This window comes from Chlorocebus sabaeus, chromosome 11 (assembly GCF_047675955.1).
Source record: "Chlorocebus sabaeus isolate Y175 chromosome 11, mChlSab1.0.hap1, whole genome shotgun sequence".
In the NCBI taxonomy this organism is placed as follows: domain Eukaryota; kingdom Metazoa; phylum Chordata; class Mammalia; order Primates; family Cercopithecidae; genus Chlorocebus; species Chlorocebus sabaeus.
The window spans coordinates 115234026-115254309 of record NC_132914.1 but is presented as its reverse complement, the minus strand read 5'-3'; the positions used below and the strand labels follow the sequence as shown (position 1 = coordinate 115254309).

Genomic DNA, 20284 nt, shown 5'->3' with positions numbered 1-20284 from the left:
ACCCCGTTTCTACAAAAAGTGAAAAAATTAGCTGGGTATGATGGTGTGTGCCTGTAGATCCCGCTACTCAGGAGGCTGAGGTGGGAGGATTGCTTGAGCCCATGGAGGTCGAGGCTGCAGTGAGCTGTGATCATGCCACTGCATTCCAGCCTGGGTGACAGAGCAAGACCCTGTCTCAAAAAAAAAAGAAAAGAAAAGAAAAAAAAATATGAAATTCAAATGTTGGTGTTCGTAAATCAAGTTTTATTGGAATATAGCCACATTCATTCATTTACATATTATCTCTATCTTTGTTACTAACTATGGCAGAGGTGAGTGGCTGTGACATAGATCCTAGGGGCTTCAAAGCCAAATTTATTTGCTCTCTGGCCCTTAACAGAGAGAGTTTGCTGGTCACTGGATTAGAAGGACATCCATGCTCTAGATTCGGGGCATGTAGTTTAGTAGACATATCCATGGGAGGCCAGGAATGGTGGCTCATGCCCATAATCCTAGCATTTTGGGTGGCTGAGGTGGGATGATTGCTTGAGCCCAGGAGTCTGAGACCAGCCTGGGCAATGTAGTGAGACCCCAGCTCTACAAAAAGTATAGAAAATAGTAATTAGCTGGGCATGGTTTCATGCACCTGTAGTCCCAGCTATTCAGGAGGCTGAGTGGAGAGGATTGCTTGAGCATGGGAGACAGAGGTTGCAGTGTGCCAAGATGGTGCCACTGTACTCCATCCTGGGCTCCAGAGTGAGATCCTGCCTCAAAATAAAAATAATAGGCCAGGTGTGGTGGCTCACGCCTGTAATCCCAGCACTTTGGGAGGCTGAGGCAGGCGGATTACCTGAGGTCAGGAGCTCACGACCAGCCTGGCTAACATGGTGAAACCCCATTTCTACTGAAAATACCAAAAATTAGCCAGGCATGGTGGTGCACACCTGTATTCCCAGCTACTCGGGAGGCTGAGGCAAGAGAATCGCTTGAACCTGGGAAGTGGAGGTTGCAGTGAGCCGAGATTGCACCACTGCACTCCAGCCCGGGCAACAAGAATGAAACTCTGTCTCAAATAATAATAATAATAAAAAAATAGAGAAATACCCATGTAATCACTTCACTGTTCTGGATCCAAGATTCCTCATCTGTAAAACAAAGAACCTACTAATTCCTTTATTCAGCATAGATTCATTGAGAGCTTGATGCCAGACACTGGTCTGGGCACTGGGCCACAGGTGTGAGCAGCCCAGTGGGGCGGACAGATGAGAAACAAGTTAACGTGATTTTTCTGAAACATTTTAAATTGGGAAGCCATGGGCAGATTTGGGAAGTAGTGACTTTTTTTTTTTTTTTGGGACAGAGTCTCCCTCTGTCACCCAGGCTGAGGTACGGTGGTGCCACCTTGGCTTACTGCAACCTCTGCCTCCCGGGTTCAAGCGATTCTCACACCTCAGCTACCTGAGTAGCTAGGATTACAGATGTGCACCACCACACCTGGCTATTGTATTTTCTTTCTTTCTTTTTTTTTTTTTGAGACGGAGTCTTGCTCTGTCGCCCAGGCTAGAGTGCAGTGGCCGGTTCTCACCTCACTGCAAGCTCCGCCTCCCGGGTTCACGCCATTCTCCTGCCTCAGCCTCCCGAGTAGCCGGGACTACAGGCGCCCGCCACCTCGCCCGGCTAGTTTTTTGTATATTTTAGTAGAGACGGGGTTTCACCATGTTAGCCAGGATGGTCTCGATCTCCTGACCTCGTGATCCGCCCATCTCGGCCTCCCAAAGTGCTGGGATTACAGGCTTGAGCCACCGCGCCTGGCCGGCTATTGTATTTTCAGTAGAGATGGGGTTCCTCCATATTGGCCAGGCGTGTCTTGAACTCCTGACCTCAAGTGATCCACCTGCTTTGATCCCCCAAAAAGCTGGGATTACAGACATGAACCACTGCACCTGGCCTGGAAATAGTAACATTTAAACTGATTGGTAATTAGGGCTGGGCACAGTGGCTCATGCCTGTAATCCCAGCACTTTGAGGGGCTGAGGTGGGGTGATTGCTTGAGCCCAGGAGATCAAAGCTGCAGTAAACCATGATCATGCCACTGCGCTCCATCCTGGGTGACAGACAGAGACCCTGTCTCTGAAAAAATAAAAGGAGAAGAATTCTGCCAGCTCTCTTTTCAGGCAGAACAAGACAGGTTGAGCTGAGCGTGATGCATTCACAGATAGGGAGAAGGCTGGTGTGGCAGGGCCCTTGTGTATAAGAGGGCAGGCTGTGTGAAATACGGGAGGCCAGGCCAGACTGGGGCCAAGTAGGACCTGTGCTATGGGTTGAATTACGTCCCCCAAAAAGATATGTTGAAGTCCTAACCTTTGGTATCTACGAATGTGAGCTTATTTGGAAATAGGGCCTTTGCAGATACAATCAAGTTAAGAGGAGATCATTACGGTGAGCACTAGCCCAGGTTGACCGACATCCTTATTTTTTTATTTTTTATATTTCTGAGACAGAGTCTTACACTGTCGCCCAGGCTGGAGTACAGTGGTGTAATCTTGGTTCACTGCCACCTCCATCCCCTGTGTTCAAGCGATTCTCCTGCCTCAGCCTCCCATGTAGCTGGGATTACAGGCTCACACCACCATGGGCGGCCAATTTTTGTATTTTTAGTAGAGAAGGGGTTTCACCATGTTGGCCAGTCTGGTCTTGAACTCCTGACCTCAGGTGATCTGCCTGCCTCAGGCTCCCAAAGTGCTAGGATTACAGGCGTGAGCCACTGTGCCTGGCCAGGAGTTGTGGTTTTATTCTGTGTGCAGGAGAAACTCCTGGAGCTTCCCGCAGGGGTGTGGCACCATTTCATTAGCACATGGAAAATGTATGTGTTTGGTATCAAGTAGAGCTGATGAAATAAAATAGGGAAGACAATCGGAGGTATACAAAGTCGGTGACCAGAACCAGGGTGGCGACAGTGGCCTTGGTGAAAATGCACAGGTTTGGAAAATATTTTGGAAGGAGACCAGCAGGACTCGCTGATGGATCGGAAGTGGAGGATAAAGGAAAGAGAGACCTCCAGGACACCTCTCGGGTTTTGGATGATGTCTAAGGTTTCTGCCAGTTCTCAAAGATTAGGGCGTCATCCATCAGGGCAGTGTTTCTGTGTCTGGAGATGCCGTAGATAAATTCCTGGGTGATGCCAGGAATGAAGGGGGTGCATAAAAAATGTCACCCATCTTGGCCCCACTGTTTGTTTCCTACTGTGAGCCCATGGCAACTGCTGGCTGGTCTCCCTCAGTCCTCCTGCCCAAAGTAATTAGTCATCCCTTCCTGTCCATCTCATCAATGAATAACTTTATCTTTTTATTTTTTTTCTTTTTGAGACGGAGTCTCGCTCTGTCGCCCAGGCTGGAATGCAGTGGCCGGATCTCAGCTCACTGCAAGCTCCGCCTCCCGGGTTTACTCCATTCTCCTGCCTCAGCCTCCCGAGTAGCTGGGACTACAGGCGCCCTCCACCTCGCCCGGCTAGTTTTTTGTATTTTTTAGTATAGACGGGGTTTCACCATGTTAGCCAGGATGGTCTTGATCTCCTGACTTCGTGATCCGCCTGTCTCGGCCTCCCAAAGTGCTGGGATTACAGGCTTGAGCCACCGCGCCCAGCCCAATAACTTTATCTTTTATCCACAGTGGAGTAAGGTGACATTGCAACTTTTTGTTTCTTTATCATCACTCTCTTTAGTTTTTTATTTTTTATTTTTTAATTTTTTTGAGACAGGATCTTGCTCCGTCGCCCAGGCTGGAGTGCGGTGGCACCATCTCGGCTCACTGCAAGCTCCACCTCCCAAGTTCATGCCATTCTCCTGCCTCAGCCTCTCGAGTAGCTGGGACTACAGGCGCCCACCACCACGTCTGGCTAATTTTTTGTATTTTTAGTAGAGACGGAGTTTCACCATGTTAGCCCGTATGGTCTTGATCTCCTGACCTCGTGATCGGCCCGCCTCAGCCTCCCAAAGTGCTGGGATTACAGGCGTGAGCCACCACGCCTGGCCACTCTCTTTAGTTTGTGATGACTTGAACGGACACTGATTTGTTAATAATTGGCTAAGTTTATTGGAGGATGGATTAGTTTCGTTATTGCCCTGTATGGAGATAAAGGCAAGGTCTTGTTACAATGAATGTGAACTTACATCTTTAAAAATGTCACTGAACTCTTGGCTGGGCGCAGCAGCTCATGCCTGTAATCCCAGCACTTTGGGAGGCTGAGGCGGATGGATCACTTGAGGTCAGGAATTTGAGACCAGCCTGGCCAACATGGTGAAACTCCATCTCTACTAAAAATACAAAACTTAGTCAGGGGTGGTGATGCGCACCTGTGATCCTAGATATTTGGGAGGCTGAGGCACAAGAATCGCTTCAACCGGGGAGGTGGAGGTTGCAGGGAGCTGAGATTGCACCACTGCACTCCAGCCTGGGTGACAGAGCAAGACTCTGTCTTAACAAAAAAAAAAAAAAAAGAAAGAAAAGAAATAAAAACGTCACTGAATTCCCGTGGCACTTTGCGCTCCCTCCAGGCAAGTCCTGTGCGTGTCTTCGTTACTGTGCTGTGATTCATAGCATGGAAATCTCTTCACTTGGAAATACATGGAGTCCTTGACTAATGTACGGCTTGTTTGTGAAAACCAGACACAGATACCTTTCGGTTCAAACACACCAGAGGCCTCTGGGCTCGGTCTCCTGGTTCGCATCTTAGGAGGTCCCTGGTCAAAACACCAGACCCTTCTCTGCCTCAGGGAACCCTGTGTTGCTCCCCCAACAGTGGCCAGCCAGAAGGGCATGACATCTCTGATTGGAGTTGGCCCTCATTTTTGCGTAGATTTGGGAAAATAGATTAGGTTTGATTCAGCCTGTCTTTCTGGGATGGCAGTGGTATTGTGGAGTGGTCCAGATACCTAGGTTCAAATCCACGTTCTACTAGTTGTTGTCTCTGTGACCTTGGGAAAGTCCCTTGAACTCCAATGTTAGTTTTATTGTCTGTGAAATCGAGGGTAACGGTGGAACGAGTTACAGATTTGTGGTATGCACTAATGAGACAAACTCATGTAGCCCTCAGCACACTTGAACTGGATCCAGTGGGTAAGGCAGTGATGGGACTCCCATGGGGCAGTCCATCTCAAGTTCTCAACAATCAACCAGTTTCTATCTGGGTCCTTTTTCTTTTTGTTTTTGAGACAGAGTTTCACCCTGTCGCCCAGGCTGGAGTGCAATGGTGTGATTTCAGCTCACTGCAGCCTCCGCCTCCCAGGTTCAAGTGATTCTCCTGCCTCAGCCTCCCGAGTAGCTGAGATTACAGGCATGTGCCACCACGCCTGGCTAATTTTTTGTATCTTTAGTAGAGATGAGGTTTCACCATGTTGGCCAGGCTGGTCTCGAACTCCTGACCTCGTGATCTGCCCACCTTGGCCTCCCAAATTGCTGGGATTATAGACATGAGCCACCGCACCTGGCCTCATCTGGGTCTTTCGAACAGGTCTTGCTGTGGGTTGGGGACTCTGTGTGCCCAGATCTTTTCACTGATGTGGTTGCTAGCTGGGTCACATTACCTTCTTCTCTCTCTCTCTTTTTTTTTTTTTGAGACAGGATCTCACTCTGTCACCCAGGCTAGAGTGCAGTGGTGTGATTTCGGTTCACAGCAGCCTTGAAATCCTAGGCTCAAGTGATTCTCTTATCTCACCTTCCCGAGTAGCTGGGACTAACGGTGTGTGCCACCACACTCAGCTAACTTTTTAGTTTTTTGTAGAGACAAAGTCTCACTATATTGCCCAGGCTGTTTTTGAACTCCTGGGCTCAAGCAGTCCTCCCTCCTTGGCCTCCCAAAGTGCTGGGCTTATAGATGTGAACGACCTCGCCCAGCCCCCTCCTTCTCTTAAGGAGAACGATTTGGAAACATTCTAATATGGCCTTGGAATCTAGGGGGAACAAGGTATGACAGTTTGTTATCTGCAAGTGGCCGGGGATGTGTGACTGGACAGAGATGCTGTGGAAACATGGAAATGGCAGTAGGGGGTTGCCAGATTTCTCCCTCCTTACCCCCTGGTCCTCTGCTTGTCCATCGGTGAGCATTTGGTGTCTCTGTCTTGTAGGAGGTCAGGTTTTCTGTAGGCCCAGGGCAATTCAACCTGCTTGGAATGGGTACCTGTGGTGTCCATTCATCACTTATCCCACAACAAGAGTGTGCACTGCTCCCTGTTAATTGAAAGGTGAGGTTGAAGGGTCTTGCCATCGGGATTGGAACTCTGCTTCTAAATGTATAGAAATCCCTTGGTCCGGAGCAGTTAAGGGCTGCCAAGGCCGTTTTTCTTTCTTTTCTATTCTTTTCTTTTCTTTTTTTTTTTTTTCAATTTTTCAATTTAGGCTGGGAGTGGTGGCTCATGCCTGTAATCCCAGTGCTTTGGGAGACCAAGGTGGGCAGATCGCCTGAGGTCAGAAGTTTGAGACTGCCTTGGCCAACATAGTGAAACCCCATCTCTGTTAAAAATACAAAAAAATTATCTGGGTGTGGTGACACACACCTGTAATCCTAGCTACTCTGGAGGCTGAGGTGGGAGAATCACTTGAACCCAGGAAGCGGAGTTTGCAGTGAGCTGAGTTTTTGCCACTGCACTCCAGCCTGGGCGACAGAGTGAGACTCCATCTCAAAAAAATACATAAGTAAATAAATTAATTAATTAAACAAATATTTTTGCAGAGACAGTGCCTCATTATGTTGCTCAGGCTGATCCTGAACCACAGGGTTCAAGCGATCCTCCCGTGTCAGCCTCCCACAGTACTGAGCTTACAGGCATGAGCCACCTCACCCGGCTACACAGCTGCCTATTTCATCAATTGACCCATCCCTGCTACCTCCAGATTGGAGTGGGTATGATATTGGAACAGCCATGTGTTTACCTGCAGACAGGCTGGTCAGATAGGGAAGGTGTCACAGCCCTTCCCATATCCTGGTACACTTTTTTTTGAGACATGGTTTCACTTGGTTACCCACACTGGCATGATCTCAGCTCATGGCAACCGCCGCCTCCTGGGTTCAAGCTATTCTCCTGCCTCAGCCTCCCAGGTAGCTGAGATTACAGGAACCCACTACCATGCCTGAATAATTTTTGTGTTTTTAGTAGAAACAGGGTTTTGTTTTGCCGTATTGCCCAGGGTGGTCTTGAACTCCTGACCTCAAGTGATCTGCCTGCCTCGACCTTCCAAAGTGCTGGGATTACAGGGGTGAGACACCATGCCCAGCTGACTTTGTGCTTTTTTTTTTTTGAGATGACGTTTCGCTCTTGTTGCCCAGGCTGGAGTGCAATGGCGCAATCTCAGCTCACTGCAACCTCCGCCTCCCGGGTTCAAGCGATTCTCCTGCCTCGCCTCCCAAGTAGCTGGTATTATACGCATGTGCCATCACGCCTGGCTAATTATTTGTATTTTTAGTAAAGACAGGGTTTCACCATGTTGGCCAGCCTGGTCTCGAACTCCTGACCTCAGGTGATCCACACGCCTCGGCCTCCCAAAGTGCTGGGATTACAGGCGTGAGCCACTGTGCCCAGGCTCGGCTTTTATTATTATTATTTTTTAAGACAAAGTCTCGCTCTGTTGCCCAGGAGTGGCATGATCTCGGCTCACTGCAACCTCTGCCTCCTGGGTTCAAACAATTCTCCTGCCTCAGCCTCCCAAGTAGCTGGGATTACAGGCGTGTGCCACCACACCTGGCTAATTTTTGTGTTTTTAGTAGAGACAGGGTTTCACCATGTTGGCAAGGCTGGTCTCGAACTCCTGACCTCAGGTGATCTGCCCACCTTGGCCTCCCAAAGTATTGGGATTATAGGCTTGAGCCATCATGCCCAGCCAACTTTGTGTTTTTCTTTTTTTTAAAAAAGATATTATCTCTTATGTATGCATTTGAGGAGCTGAGATATCAAGAGATAGATCAGCCCATGAAAGACCCCAGTTAGATTTCATGGTACACAGTGCCAGGCTCTCCCTGTGTCTGTTTTTCTCAGGCCAAGCAAGTGTTTAGGGAACAATGGGACCAGCTAGCATGTGAGCAATGAGGAAGCTGGTCTGTGTCGACCTCCAAGAGGCTTAGGATTCAGTTGGGTGTGGGGGATGGGGAGCTCCTCTCTAGCCAGTGATATGGCCTTCACTCCAAACTTCCAAGAAAGGGAATCTCAGGAAAGATGCATGTTTCCTGGCTGATGGGCCTGTCTGACATGGACCCACCAGCAGTGCTTTTGTGTGTTGGTGGTGGTGTCACTATGTCTTCTCACAGTGTAGACGCCTAGGGAAGGGGAATGTTGGGTACACCGAAGAAAACTTGTGTGTGCCTGCTCAGAAGGTGGGGTGATTCTTGCCCAAGGATTGATTAATTTGGGTCTTGCCAAGCTTATCTGTTTTTTTTTTGGTTTGTTCAAGAGGGAGTCTCACTCTGTTGCCCAGGCTGGAGTGCAGTGGCGCGATCTCAGCTCCCTGGATTCAAGTGATTCTCTTGCTTCAGCCTCCCGAGTAGCTGGGACTACAGGCGCCCGCCACCTCGCCTGGCTAGTTTTTTGTATTTTTTAGTAGAGACGGGGTTTCACCGTGTTAGCCAGGATGGTCTCAATCTCCTGACCTCGTGATCCGCCCATCTCGCCCTCCCAAAGTGCTGGGATTACAGGCTTGAGCCACCGCGCCCGGCCTGAAGTCATTTTCAAATAAGATTGCTGGTCTGAAGAGTAAATGGCTGAAGATAAGGTAACTTTTCCTGTTAGCAAGGAACTCAAGATACTGAGATGTAAATGAACCTTTTGCAGCTCTTGACTGGCCAACCTATATTTGTGGTGGGAAAGAAAAGAAGTGAATTCTGATGTCAAAGAGGACAGCAGAGAACAGGAAGGCAGCAGCCGTAGATTGTTCTAGAACAGGATTCGGCAAAGCTTTTCCTTTCCTTTTTTTTCTTGAGATAGGGAGGGTCTCATTGTGTCACCCAGGCTGGAGTGTACTGGCGCAATCACAGCTTACTGCAACCTCCACCTCCGGGGCTGAAGCGATCCTCCCACTTCAGCCTCCCAAATAGCTGGGACTACCTGCCTGCATCACCACACCCGGCTAATTCTTTGGTGTTTTTTGAGATGGGGTTTTGCCATGTTGCCCAGGCTGGTCTCGAACTCCTGGACTCATGTGATCTTCTGCCTCAGCTTCCCAAAATGCTAGGATTACAGGCGTGAGCCACCATGCCTGGCCAGAAAAACTTTAAAAAAATTTTTTGGCTGGGTGTGATGGCTCATACTTGTAATCCCAGCACTTTGGGAGGCCAAGGTGAGTGGATCGTTTGAACCCAGGAGTTCAAGACCAGCCTGGGCAACGTGGCAAAATCCCATCTTTACTAAAAATACAAAAATTAGCTGAGTGTGGTGGAATACACCTGCAGTCCCAGCTGCTGGTGGGGCCTGAGGCAGGAGGATCACCTGAGCCTTGGGAGGCTGAGGCTGCAGTGAGCCGTGATCAGGTCACTGCTCTCCAGCCTGGGTGACAGAATGAGACCTTGTCTCAAAAAATAAAAAATTAAAAAATTAAAAATAAATTTTCTTTTAAATTAATTATTTTATTTTTTATTTTTGTTTATTTAGTTTTTGAGATGGAGTCTACTGCTGTCGCCCAGACTAGAGTATAGTGGCATGATCTTGGCTCACTGCAACCTCTGCCTCCCAGGTTCAAGTGATTCTCCTCCCTCAGCCTCTGGAGTAACTAGGACTACGGGCATGTGCCACCACACCCAGCAAATTTTTGAATTTTTAGTAGAGGTGGGGTTTCACCATGTTGGCCAGGCTGGTCTTGAACTCCTGACTTCAATAAAATATATATTATTTATTTTGGGTCTTGCCCCAAATTGGGTCTTGCCAAGCTTATCTGTTTTTGTTTGTTTGTTCGAGATGGAGTCTCACTCTCTTGCCCAGGCTGGAGTGCAGTGGCATGATCTCAGCTCAATGGATTCAAGTGATTCTCTTGTTTCAGCCTCCTGAGTAGCTGGGATTACAGGCATGTGCCACCACGCCCAGCTAATTTTTGTATTTTTAGTAAAGACTAAATATATAGTCTTTATATATTATAAATTATATACTAAATATATAGTCTTTATATATTATAAAAATATAATATATATTATATATAAATAATATAATATTTAAATATATTTTATATAAATAAAATATAATATGTAATATATAAATATATATTTACATATTGTAACTAATATATTTTATATAAAATATATAATTTATATATTTGTATACATAAAATAGTAATTGATAACTTTTTTGCAGTACAGATCTGTTAATGAGAAGAATGGAATTCCTTTTTCGGGGAGGATAGTATTTCACTTAATTGGGATTCACAGGTAGTGTTCTCTCGTCAGATTCATCAAAAGTGCTCATCATTAAAATCCATCCTTAGCTCTTGGGTTATACAAAACAGATGGTGGGCTAGCATTTGCCGACCCCCGTGCTAGAATCAATCTACAAGTATATGCTGATAACAATATCAGATAACACTTGCTGAATATTAACCAGGCTAAGTGCCCTGCTTGTATTACCTTATTGGATCCTTCAATAACCCAGTGATATAAGTCATTAGCACTCTTTTCATTTTGTAGGAAGGACAGTGGAGGCTGAGGTGTGAGAATCACTTGAACCTGGGATGGGGAGATTGCAAAGAGCCAAGATTGCACCATCGCACTCCAGCCTGGGCGACAAAGCGAGACTCCGTTTCAAGAAAACTCAAAAGCCTCAAACCCCAGGGGTTTAGAGATGAGCTATTAATGTTGAACACTGAATAATTCGGGAGGCCGCTTTAGGCTTTCTCATTTGCTGGTTTTTCTTTTTAAATTTTGAATTCTTCTACCTGTTTCCTTCTCATTCACTCCCTGTACACCAGCTCCATTTCTTGCTGAGAACTGTGCTTGGCAAAAATCTCTTCCAGCTGGTGTCTGGGGGTCCACACTGTCCATGCCAGGTGACTGGGACCCCTCTGGGGCCACAGTGTGAAAAACACAGACTTGTCCAAGCTGATACAGTACCTGGCGTTGGCTGCCAGTACCCTGGACGTGCCCAATGCTTGATTGGCGTGCCAACTGTTGGTGTGCCCGGAGATCTGCTGATCCGCATACCTAACCAACCAGCCAGCAACGGCGAATGGGACATTTGAGCACCTCCCGAACCATGATCTAAGTTTTCCCCTGGAGGCAACGTGATTCCAACAGATCCCTGAAACTGTTAGGAGCCAGCTGCAACTTCATGAGAACATTGTCCTTTGAAACCCATGATTTCTATAGTTATACAATGGGTTTGGACATAGGCAGAGAAGGTCTATCTGCGAAAGCTGTTTCCTCCCACAAATTTTTTTTTTTTTTTGAGACAGACTCTCACTCTGTTGCCCAGGATGGAGTGCAGTGGCGTGATCTTGGCTCGCCACAACCTCTGCCTCCTGGGTTGAAGCAGTTCTTCTCAGTCTCCCGAGTAACTGGGACTACAGGTGCATGCCACCGTGCCTGGCTAATTTTTGTGTCTTTAGTAGAGATGGGGTTTCACTGTGTTGGCCAGGCTGGTCTTGAACTCCTGACCTCGTGGTCTGCCCACCTTGGCCTCCCAAAGTGATGGGATTACATGTGTGAGCCACCACGCCCAGCCAATAATTTTGGTTTTTTTTTTGAGACCGAGTTTCGCTTTTGTTGCTCAGGCTAGAGTGCAATGGCACAATCTAGGCTCACCACAACCTCTGCCTCCTGGTTTCAAGCAATTCTTCTGCCTCAGCCTCCCGAGTAGCTGGGATTTCAGGCATGCACCACCATGCCTGGCTAATTTTGTATTTTTAGTAGAGACGGGGTCTCACCATGTCTTGAGAACTCCCAACCTCAGGTGATTTGTGCACCTCAGCCTCCCAAAGTGCTGGGATTACACGTGTGAGCCACTGCACCCAGCCGCAAATAATTTTTGTTGCTGGCCTATTTCTGTTCAAAAATCTGCAGCTATAGATTTATTTTTTTGGTTAAACATTGTGCTTCCTGGATTTATTTTAATTTTTATTTTATTTTATTTTAGTTTTTGAGATGGGGTCTTGCTCCGTGGCCCAGGCTGGAGTCCAGTGGCGCAATATCAGCTCATTACAACATCGGCCTCTCAGGTTCAAGCAAACCTCCTGCCTCAGCCTGCCAAGTAGCTGGGATTACAAGCGCCTGCCACCATGCCCAGCTAATTTTTGTATTTTTGGTAGAGATGGGTTTTTGCCGTGTTGCTCAGGCTGGTCTCGTACTCCTGACCCCAAGTGATCCACCTGCCTCGGCCTCCCAAGTTGCCGGGATTACAGGCGTGAGCCAGCATGCCTGGCCTACTTTTATTTTTTTTAAAGAGGAAGTCTTTGGGAGAGGTAGGACACTGAATTACTTAAGGATGAACAGCTGTTAGGTACAGTCTTTTAAAAAATGTTTAATTGGTCCAGGTGCAGTGGCTCACATCTGTAATCCCACTGCTTTGGGAGACTGAGGTGGGAGAATTGCTTGATCCCAGGGATTTGAGACCAGCCAGGGCAACACAGCGAGATCCTGTCTCTATAAAAAATTTAAAAATTAGCTGGTGTGCTGTTGCGTGCTTGTAGTCCCAGCTACTCAAGAGGCTAAGATGGGAGGATTGCTTGAGCCTGAGAGTTCGAGGCCACAGTGAGCTGTGATTGTGTCACTGCACTCCGGCCTGGGTGATAGAGGGAGACCCTATCTCAAATACATAAATACGTAATTTTAAAAAGTAACAAAAACTAAAATAGAAACGTTTGAATTGACAAGTAATAATTATATATATTTTGGGAGGAGATATATTCTTCAAGGGGATGTGGAATCTTAGAGGTCCTGGGTACCAACAGTGGAAGGCATTTCAGGGGACAAAAAGGAAGTTCAGAAATGTGAAGAGAAGACTGGGCACGGTGGCTTATGCCCATAATCCCATCACTTTGGAAGGCTGAGATGGGCAGATCATTTGAGGTCAAGAGTTCGAGACCAGCCTGGCCAACATGGTAAAACTCCGTCTCCACTGAAAATACAAAAATTAGCCAGGTGTGGTGGCGGGCGCCTGGAGTCCCAGCTACTCTACTTGGGAGGCTGAGGTAGGAGAATGGCTTGAACCCGGGAGGCGGAGGTTGCGGTGATCTGAGATAGCCCCACCGCACTCCAGCCTGGACAGCAAGAGCGAAACTCTGTCTCATTAAAAAAAAAAAAAAAGGAAACGTGAAAAGAACTGAGATGAGGCCTAACAATTCATCAGGTGTTTCCAACATGCCCGCACTGTTCCCAGTGCCTCACTGCACCCACTCGTGTAGTTGTCACCGCAACCCCAGGAAGTGGGAACTGTCATCACCCCATTTTATAGATGAGGACATGGAGGCTGAGGAGGGTAATTTGGCCAAAGTCAGACTAGTTCATTGCTTGCTTTTTTTTTTTTTTGAGACAGTCTCACTCTGTCGCCCAGGCTGGAGTGCAGTGGCGTGATCTCAGGTCACTGCAGTCTCCCCCTCCTGGGTTCAAGCAATTCTCCTGCCTCAGTCTCCCGAATAGCTGGGATTACAGGCACGTGCCACCACACCCGGCTAGTTTTTGTATTTGTAGTAGAGATGAGGTTTCACTGTGTTTGACAGGCTGGTCTCAAACTCATGACCTAAGGTGACCCACCCACCTCGAACTCCCACAGTGCTGGGATTACAGGCGTGAGACACTGCATCCGGCCCCGTTTCTTTTTTTTTTTTTTTTTTTTGAGACGGAGTCTCGCTCTGTTGCCCAGGCTGGAGTGCAGTGGCCGGATTTTGGCTCACTGCAAGCTCCGCCTCCCGGGTTCATGCCATTCTCCTTCCTCAGCCTCCTGAGTAGCTGGGACTACAGGCGCCCACCACCACGCTCAGCTAATTTTTTTGTATTTTTAGTAGAGATGGGGTTTCACCGTGTTAGCCAGGATGGTCTCGATCTCCTGACCTTGTGATCTGTCCATCTCAGCCTCCCAAAGTGCTGGGATTACAGGCGTGAGACACCGCGCCCAGCCTCCGGCCCCGTTTCTTGCTTTTCAGTGTGATATTGTGCTGGGGGTCCCCAAGGTTTGACGATCTGCTAAGAGGACTCACAGGACTCAGCACGTAGGATGATTTATTCCAGCAAAAGGATACACAACAAAACCTGCAAAGGGAAGAGGCGCATGGGAATAAACCCAGGGTAATCAGGCGCAAGCTTCCAAGTTTTCTCCTAGTGGAGTCACACGGGATACACTGAAATCTTCCAGAAATGAGTTGTGGCTACGCACATCGAATGTCTACTAGGGAAACTCATTGGAGACTCAGTACTCAAGGTTTTTTGTTGGGGATTCATCATGTGGGCACCTTCTGCCTTGCACTTACTGAATTCCTGTCTCCTAGAAGGAAAACAGGTGTTCAGTTTAAACCACTTTTTTTTTTTTTTTGAGACAGTTTTGTTTTTGTTGCCCAGGCTGGAGTGCAATGGTGCGATCTCGGCTCATTGCACCCTCCACCTCCTGGGTTCAAGCGAATCTCCTGCCTCAGCCTCCTGAGTAGCTGGGATTACAGGTGTTCGCTACCATGCCTGGCTAATTTTTTGCATTTTTAGTAGAAACGGGGTTTCACCATGTTGGCCAGGGTGGTCTCGAACTCCTGACCTCAGGTGATCTACCCACCTGGCCTCCCAAAGTGCTGGGATTCCAGGCATGAGCCACCATACTAGGCCCAATTTAAACCAGATTGTTTGCATAGTTTAGGCACAGCAAGCCACTCTTCTCAGTTCTAGGAATGATGGGAATTCTCCTGAAATCCAAGTTCCCGGACAGCAGCCAATGGCCAGCCTTGCAAGCAGGCCTTTCTAGGAAAGCCAGAGTCCCAGGACTGCTGTGTTAATTCTTCGCTGCACAGATACACTTTCCATTCTGCAGTGTTTTGTTTTGTTTTGAGACAAGGTCTTACTCTGTCACCCAGGCTGGAGTGCAGGGGCAAGATCATGGCTCACTGCAACCTCAACCTTTCAGGCCAAAGCCAGATTCCCACCTCGGCCTCCTGAGTAGCTGGGACTATAGGCACGTGATACCACACCTGGTTATTTATTTATTTATTTATTATTTTGAAACGAAGTCTCACTCTCTTGCCCAGGCTGGAGTGTAGTTATGCGATCTTGGCTCACTGCAACCTCTGTCTCCCAAGTTCAAGCAATTCTGCCTCAGCCTCCCAAGCAGCTGGGATTACAGGTGTGTGCCACCACGCCCAACTAATTTTGGTATTTTTTGTAGAGACATGGTTTAGTCATGTTGACCAGGCTGGTCTTGAACTCCTGACCTCAAGTGATTTGCCTGCCTCGGCCTCCGAAAGTGCTGGGAATTCAGGAATGAGCCACTGTGCCGGCATTAATTTTTAAATTTTTTGTGGAGATTGGGTCTAGCTATGTTTCCTAGGTTGGTCTGGAACTCCTGGCCTCAAGTGATCCTCCTACCTCAGCCTCCCAAAATGCTAGGATTACAGGCATGAGTTACTGTACGTAGCCCTTGCAGTGTTGGGTTTCTTTTTTTTTTTGAGACAGAGTCTTTCTCTGTTGCTTAGGCTAGAGTGCAGTGGCGCAATCTCGGCTCACTGCAACATCCACCTTCCAGGTTCAAGTGATTCTCCTGCCTCAGCCTCCCTAGTAGCTGGGATTACAGGCATGCGTGACCACGCCCAGATTATTTTTGTATTTTTAGTAGAGACAGGGTTTTGTCATGTTCACCAGGCTGGTGTTGAACTCCTGACCTCAAGTGGTCCACCTCCCTCGGCCTCCTAAAGTGCTGGGAATTCAGGCATGAGCCACCATGCCAGCCCTAATTTTTCTTTTTATTTTTTTATAGAAATGGGGTCTTACTATGTTTCCCAGGTTGGTCTGGAACTCCTGGCCTCAAGTGATCCTCCTACCTCAGCCTCCCAAAGTGCTAGGATTATAGGCATAAGCTACTGTGTCTAGCCCTTACAGTTTTGTTTTTTTTTTTTTAAGGAGCAATATATACTTTTGCTGTTCTGTAAAGATTTATGCCCCTAATAAAATCTCACATAGTCACCCAGGATTAAATGAAATAATGTATCAGGGCACTTGGCATAGCATTTATCACATAGTATTAGATACCGTACTCTTCATTGACTGTTTCCTGTTCGTTTATGTATTAGAGTTGGTAAGGCAATCAAATGAACTCTTTTTTTGAGACGGAATCTCCCTCTGTCGCCCGCCCAGGCTGGAGTGCAATGGCGCGATCTCGGCTCACTGCAACCTCTGCCTCTTGGTTTCAAGCGATTCTGCTGCCTCTGCCTCCTGAGTAGCTGGGATTACAGGTGTGCGCCACCATGCCCAGCTAATTTTGTTTTAATGTTTTAGTAGAGACGGGGTTTCACCATGTTGGTCGGCCTTGTCTCGAACTCCAGACCTCGTGATCCGCCCGCCTCGGCCTCCCAGAGTGCTGGGATTACAGGCGTGAGCCACCGCGCCCAGTGACAATCAAATGAACTCTTACATAATTTTTTTTTTTTTTTTTTTTTTTTTGAGACGGAGTCTCGCTCTGTCTCCCAGGCTGGAGTGCAGTGGCCGGATCTCAGCTCACTGCAAGCTCCGCCTCCCGGGTTTACGCCATTCTCCTGCCTCAGCCTCCCGAGTAGCTGGGACTACAGGCGCCCGCCACCTCGCCCGGCTAATTTTTTGTATTTTTAGTAGAGACGAGGTTTCACCGTGTTCGCCAGGATGGTCTCAATCTCCTGACCTCGTGATCCGCCCGTCTCGGCCTCCCAAAGTGCTGGGATTACAGGCTTGAGCCACTGCGCCCGGCACTCTTACATAATTAATGCCATCCTATTCCCTCTGTCATTCCCAGGCGGCCCCTATCAGATTGAGGCCCACATCGCAGCCACCGGCACACTCCCCAACGGCACCCTCTACGCAGCCAGGGGCTCCCGGGTGGACTTCAGTTGCAACAGCAGCTCCAGGCCACCACCCATGGTTGAATGGTGGTTCCAGGCTCTGAATTCCAGCAGTGAGTCCTTCGGCCACAATCTGACAGTCAACTCTTTCTCGCTGTTACTGATGTCACCAAACCTCCAAGGGAACTACACCTGTTTGGCCTTGAATCTGCTCAGCAAGAGACATCGAAAGGTGACCACCGAGCTCCTGGTCTACTGTGCGTAAGCAGCACTGCTCTGCCCTACTTCTTCCCCTTAACCCTTTATGAACTTACGAACTGCACGTTTGTGCCTCTCTCATTTGTCTTTTTTTTTTTTTTTTTTTTTGAGATGGAGTTTCGCTCTTGTTGCCTAGGCTGGAGTGCAAAGGTGCGATCTCACCTCACCACGATCTCCACCTCATGCGTTTAAGCGATTCTCCTGGCTCAGCCTCCCGAGGTAGCCGGGATTACAGGCATGCCCCACCACACCCGGCTAATTTTGTGTTTTTAGTAGAGACGGGGTTTCTTCATGTTGATCAGGCTGGTCTCGAACTCCCAACCTCAGGTGATCTGCCTGCCTTGGCCTCCCAAAGTGCTGGGATTACAGGCGTGAGCCACTGTGCCCGGCCTCCTGTTTGTCCTTAAAGGCATGCCTGCTACATGGTTCTTCTGAACATATATCTGTGGCTCCCGCAGTACACACACCCGGGGCTGCTACACTCAGGGAGGGAATCATCCCTTCTAGAAGCTTGCTGCTATGCAGGGGTGCAGGAGAGTGCTTGGGAGCCATGGAAGGACACTAATGCATTCTATTTTTTCTTTCCGCTAAATTGAGGTGAAAGTACATAGGATTAACCATTTAACAACATACAATTGAATGGGTGCAATGGCTCACGCCTGTAATCCCAGCTACTTAGGAGGCTGAGGCAGGTGAATCACTTGAACTTGGGACACAGAGGTTGCAGTGAGCTGAGATTGTGCCACTGCACTTCAGCCTGGGCAACAGGGTGAGACTCTGTCTCAAAAAAAAGTAAAAAGAAAAATGTATAATTCAGTGGCATTCAGTGCTTTTATGCAACCATCACCTGTGTCAGGTTCCAAAACATTTTCTTCTTTTTTTTTTTTGAGACCGAGTCTCGTTCTGTCGCCCAGGCTGGAGTGCAGTGGCGCGATCTCTGCTCACTGCAGCCTGCACCTTCCGGATTCAAGCCATTCAGTTCTCCCACCTCAGCCTCCAGAGCAGCTGGGACCACAGGCATGTGCCACCATACCCGACTAATTTTTGTATTTTTGGTAGAGACAGGGTCTCCCCATGTTGCCCAGGCTAATCTCAAACTCCTGAGCTCAAGTGATCTGCTCACCTCAGCCTCCTAAAGTATTGGGATTACTGGCGTGAGCCACCACAGCTGGCCCTCCAAAGCATTTTTGTCATCCCAAATGGAAATCCTGTACCCAATAAGCAGTCACCCTCATTCCCTCTTTTCCCCAGACCTGGACAACCCCCAATCTGCATTCTGTCCCTGTGGGTTGGCCTGTTCTGGACACTTCATATGAATGGATCATACAATGCGGGGCTTTTTGTGTCTGACTTCTTTCACCTGTCATCATGTTTTTGAGGTTCATCTATGTTGAGGCATGTATCAGTAATGCATTCCTTTTAATGGCTGAATAATAGTCCATTCCTTGCATGGATGGACCACAATTTATGTGTTCATCTATCCATCTATATACATTCTTTTTGTGGACCCAGTGTGACTGTCACAGGCACCAGGCCCTCTAGCACTGTTGTGAACAAGTGGTCCATGAACCTTTATCTCAGGGGTGGAAACACCAACCAAACACTCCCATACACAAATATCTTGGACAAAAACCACTGTAGAAATGCAGAGTGGGGCTGGGCATGGTAGTCACGTCTGTAATCTCAGCACTTTGGGAGGCCGAGGCAGGTGGATCATTTGAGCCCAGCCAGGAGTTCAGACCATTCTGGCCAACATGGCAAAACCCTGTCTCTATTAAAAAAAAAAACATAGATTAAAAAATAAATAAGAAATGCAAAGGCGAGGCTGGGCGCGGTGGCTCACGCCTGTAATCCCAACACTTTGGAAGGCTGAGGCAGGTGGATCACCTGAAGTCAGGAGTTCAAGAACAGCCTGACCAACATGGCAAAACCCTGTCTCTACTAAAAATACAAAAATTAGCGGGGCACAGTGGCGCATGCCTGTAATCCCAGCTACTTGGGAGGCTGAGGCAGGAGAATTGCTTGAACCTGGGAGGCAGAGGTTGCAGTGAGCCAAGATCGTGCCACTGCACTCCAGCCTGGGCGACAAGAGTGAAACTCTGTCTCAAAAAAAAAAAAAAAAAGAAAGAAAGAAATACAAAGGCGAATGAGACCCAGGTCCCCAGAGATTTAACACCCAACAGAGGAAACCTAACTGTTGTCAGGCATGAATTTGTGCTAGGAGCTATTAGACACTGACACTAACTGGGGTTGATGTCTCTCTGAGACCCTGGTTCTGCCATCCTTAGAGTCAGCCAAGTGGCTGATCCTAGAGTCTGTGATTCAGCCCATGCTCTCCTCTGGTGTTTTGCAGACCCCCCTCCATCAGCTCCCCAGTGCTGGGCACAGATGGCATCAGGATCGTTCATGCTGCAGCTCACCTGTCGCTGGGATGGGGGATACCCTGACCCTGACTTCCTGTGGATAGAAGAGCCAGGAGGTGTAATCGTGGGGAAGTCAAAGCTGGGGGTGGAAATGCTGAGCGAGTCCCAGCTGTCGGATGGCAAGAAGTTCAAGTGTGTTACAAGCCACATAGTCGGGCCAGAGTCGGGCGCCAGCTGCGTGGTGCAGATCAGTGAGTCTGTTTTGCTTTGTCTTGGGGTTGAGAGTTCACCTGCCTTCCTTTCTCCTGGGAGAGGCATTTGAGAGTTCTTCTGAGGAAGAAATCCCAGGATGTCAGAGTGGACTGAATTCCTTCCCTTTCTTCCTTTTTCTTTGTGTTTCATTCCTTTCAAACTTTAGAGATGCTTCGCTCAAGCTTCTTCGTTCTAGTCCAAGCTATTTTCCACTTGACAAATACTAATTGGGCACGTGCTATGTGCCAGGTACAGTTTCTAGGTGCTGAGGGTGAAGCAGTGAACAAGATAGATGAGGTTCATCATCTTTTGTATCTGTCCATTTACTGTTGCTGTAAAGGAATACCTGAGGCTGGGTAGTTTATAAAGAAAATTTTTGTTTGTTTGTTTGTTTGTTTTTGTTTTTTTGAGACAGAGTCTCGCTCTGTTGCCCAGACCAGAGTGTGGTGGCACAATCTTGACTCACT

General features: G+C 48.0%; 1 protein-coding gene across 2 annotated transcripts in view; it reads left to right on the top strand.

Annotated features, from left to right (window-relative positions):
- The window catches only part of VSIG10 (V-set and immunoglobulin domain containing 10), a 48771-nt gene that overhangs the window by 12568 nt on the left and 15919 nt on the right, over window positions 1–20284 (top strand). For both annotated transcript variants that reach the window (XR_012094601.1, XM_037996464.2), the window contains exons 3-4: window positions 16899–17201; window positions 19556–19816. Coding sequence is in view for 1 of the 2 variants with exons in the window: in XM_037996464.2 (XP_037852392.2) it covers window positions 16899–17201; window positions 19556–19816 (564 nt within the window). In the remaining variant the exon portion in view is untranslated. The remainder of the gene's footprint in view (window positions 1–16898; window positions 17202–19555; window positions 19817–20284) is intronic.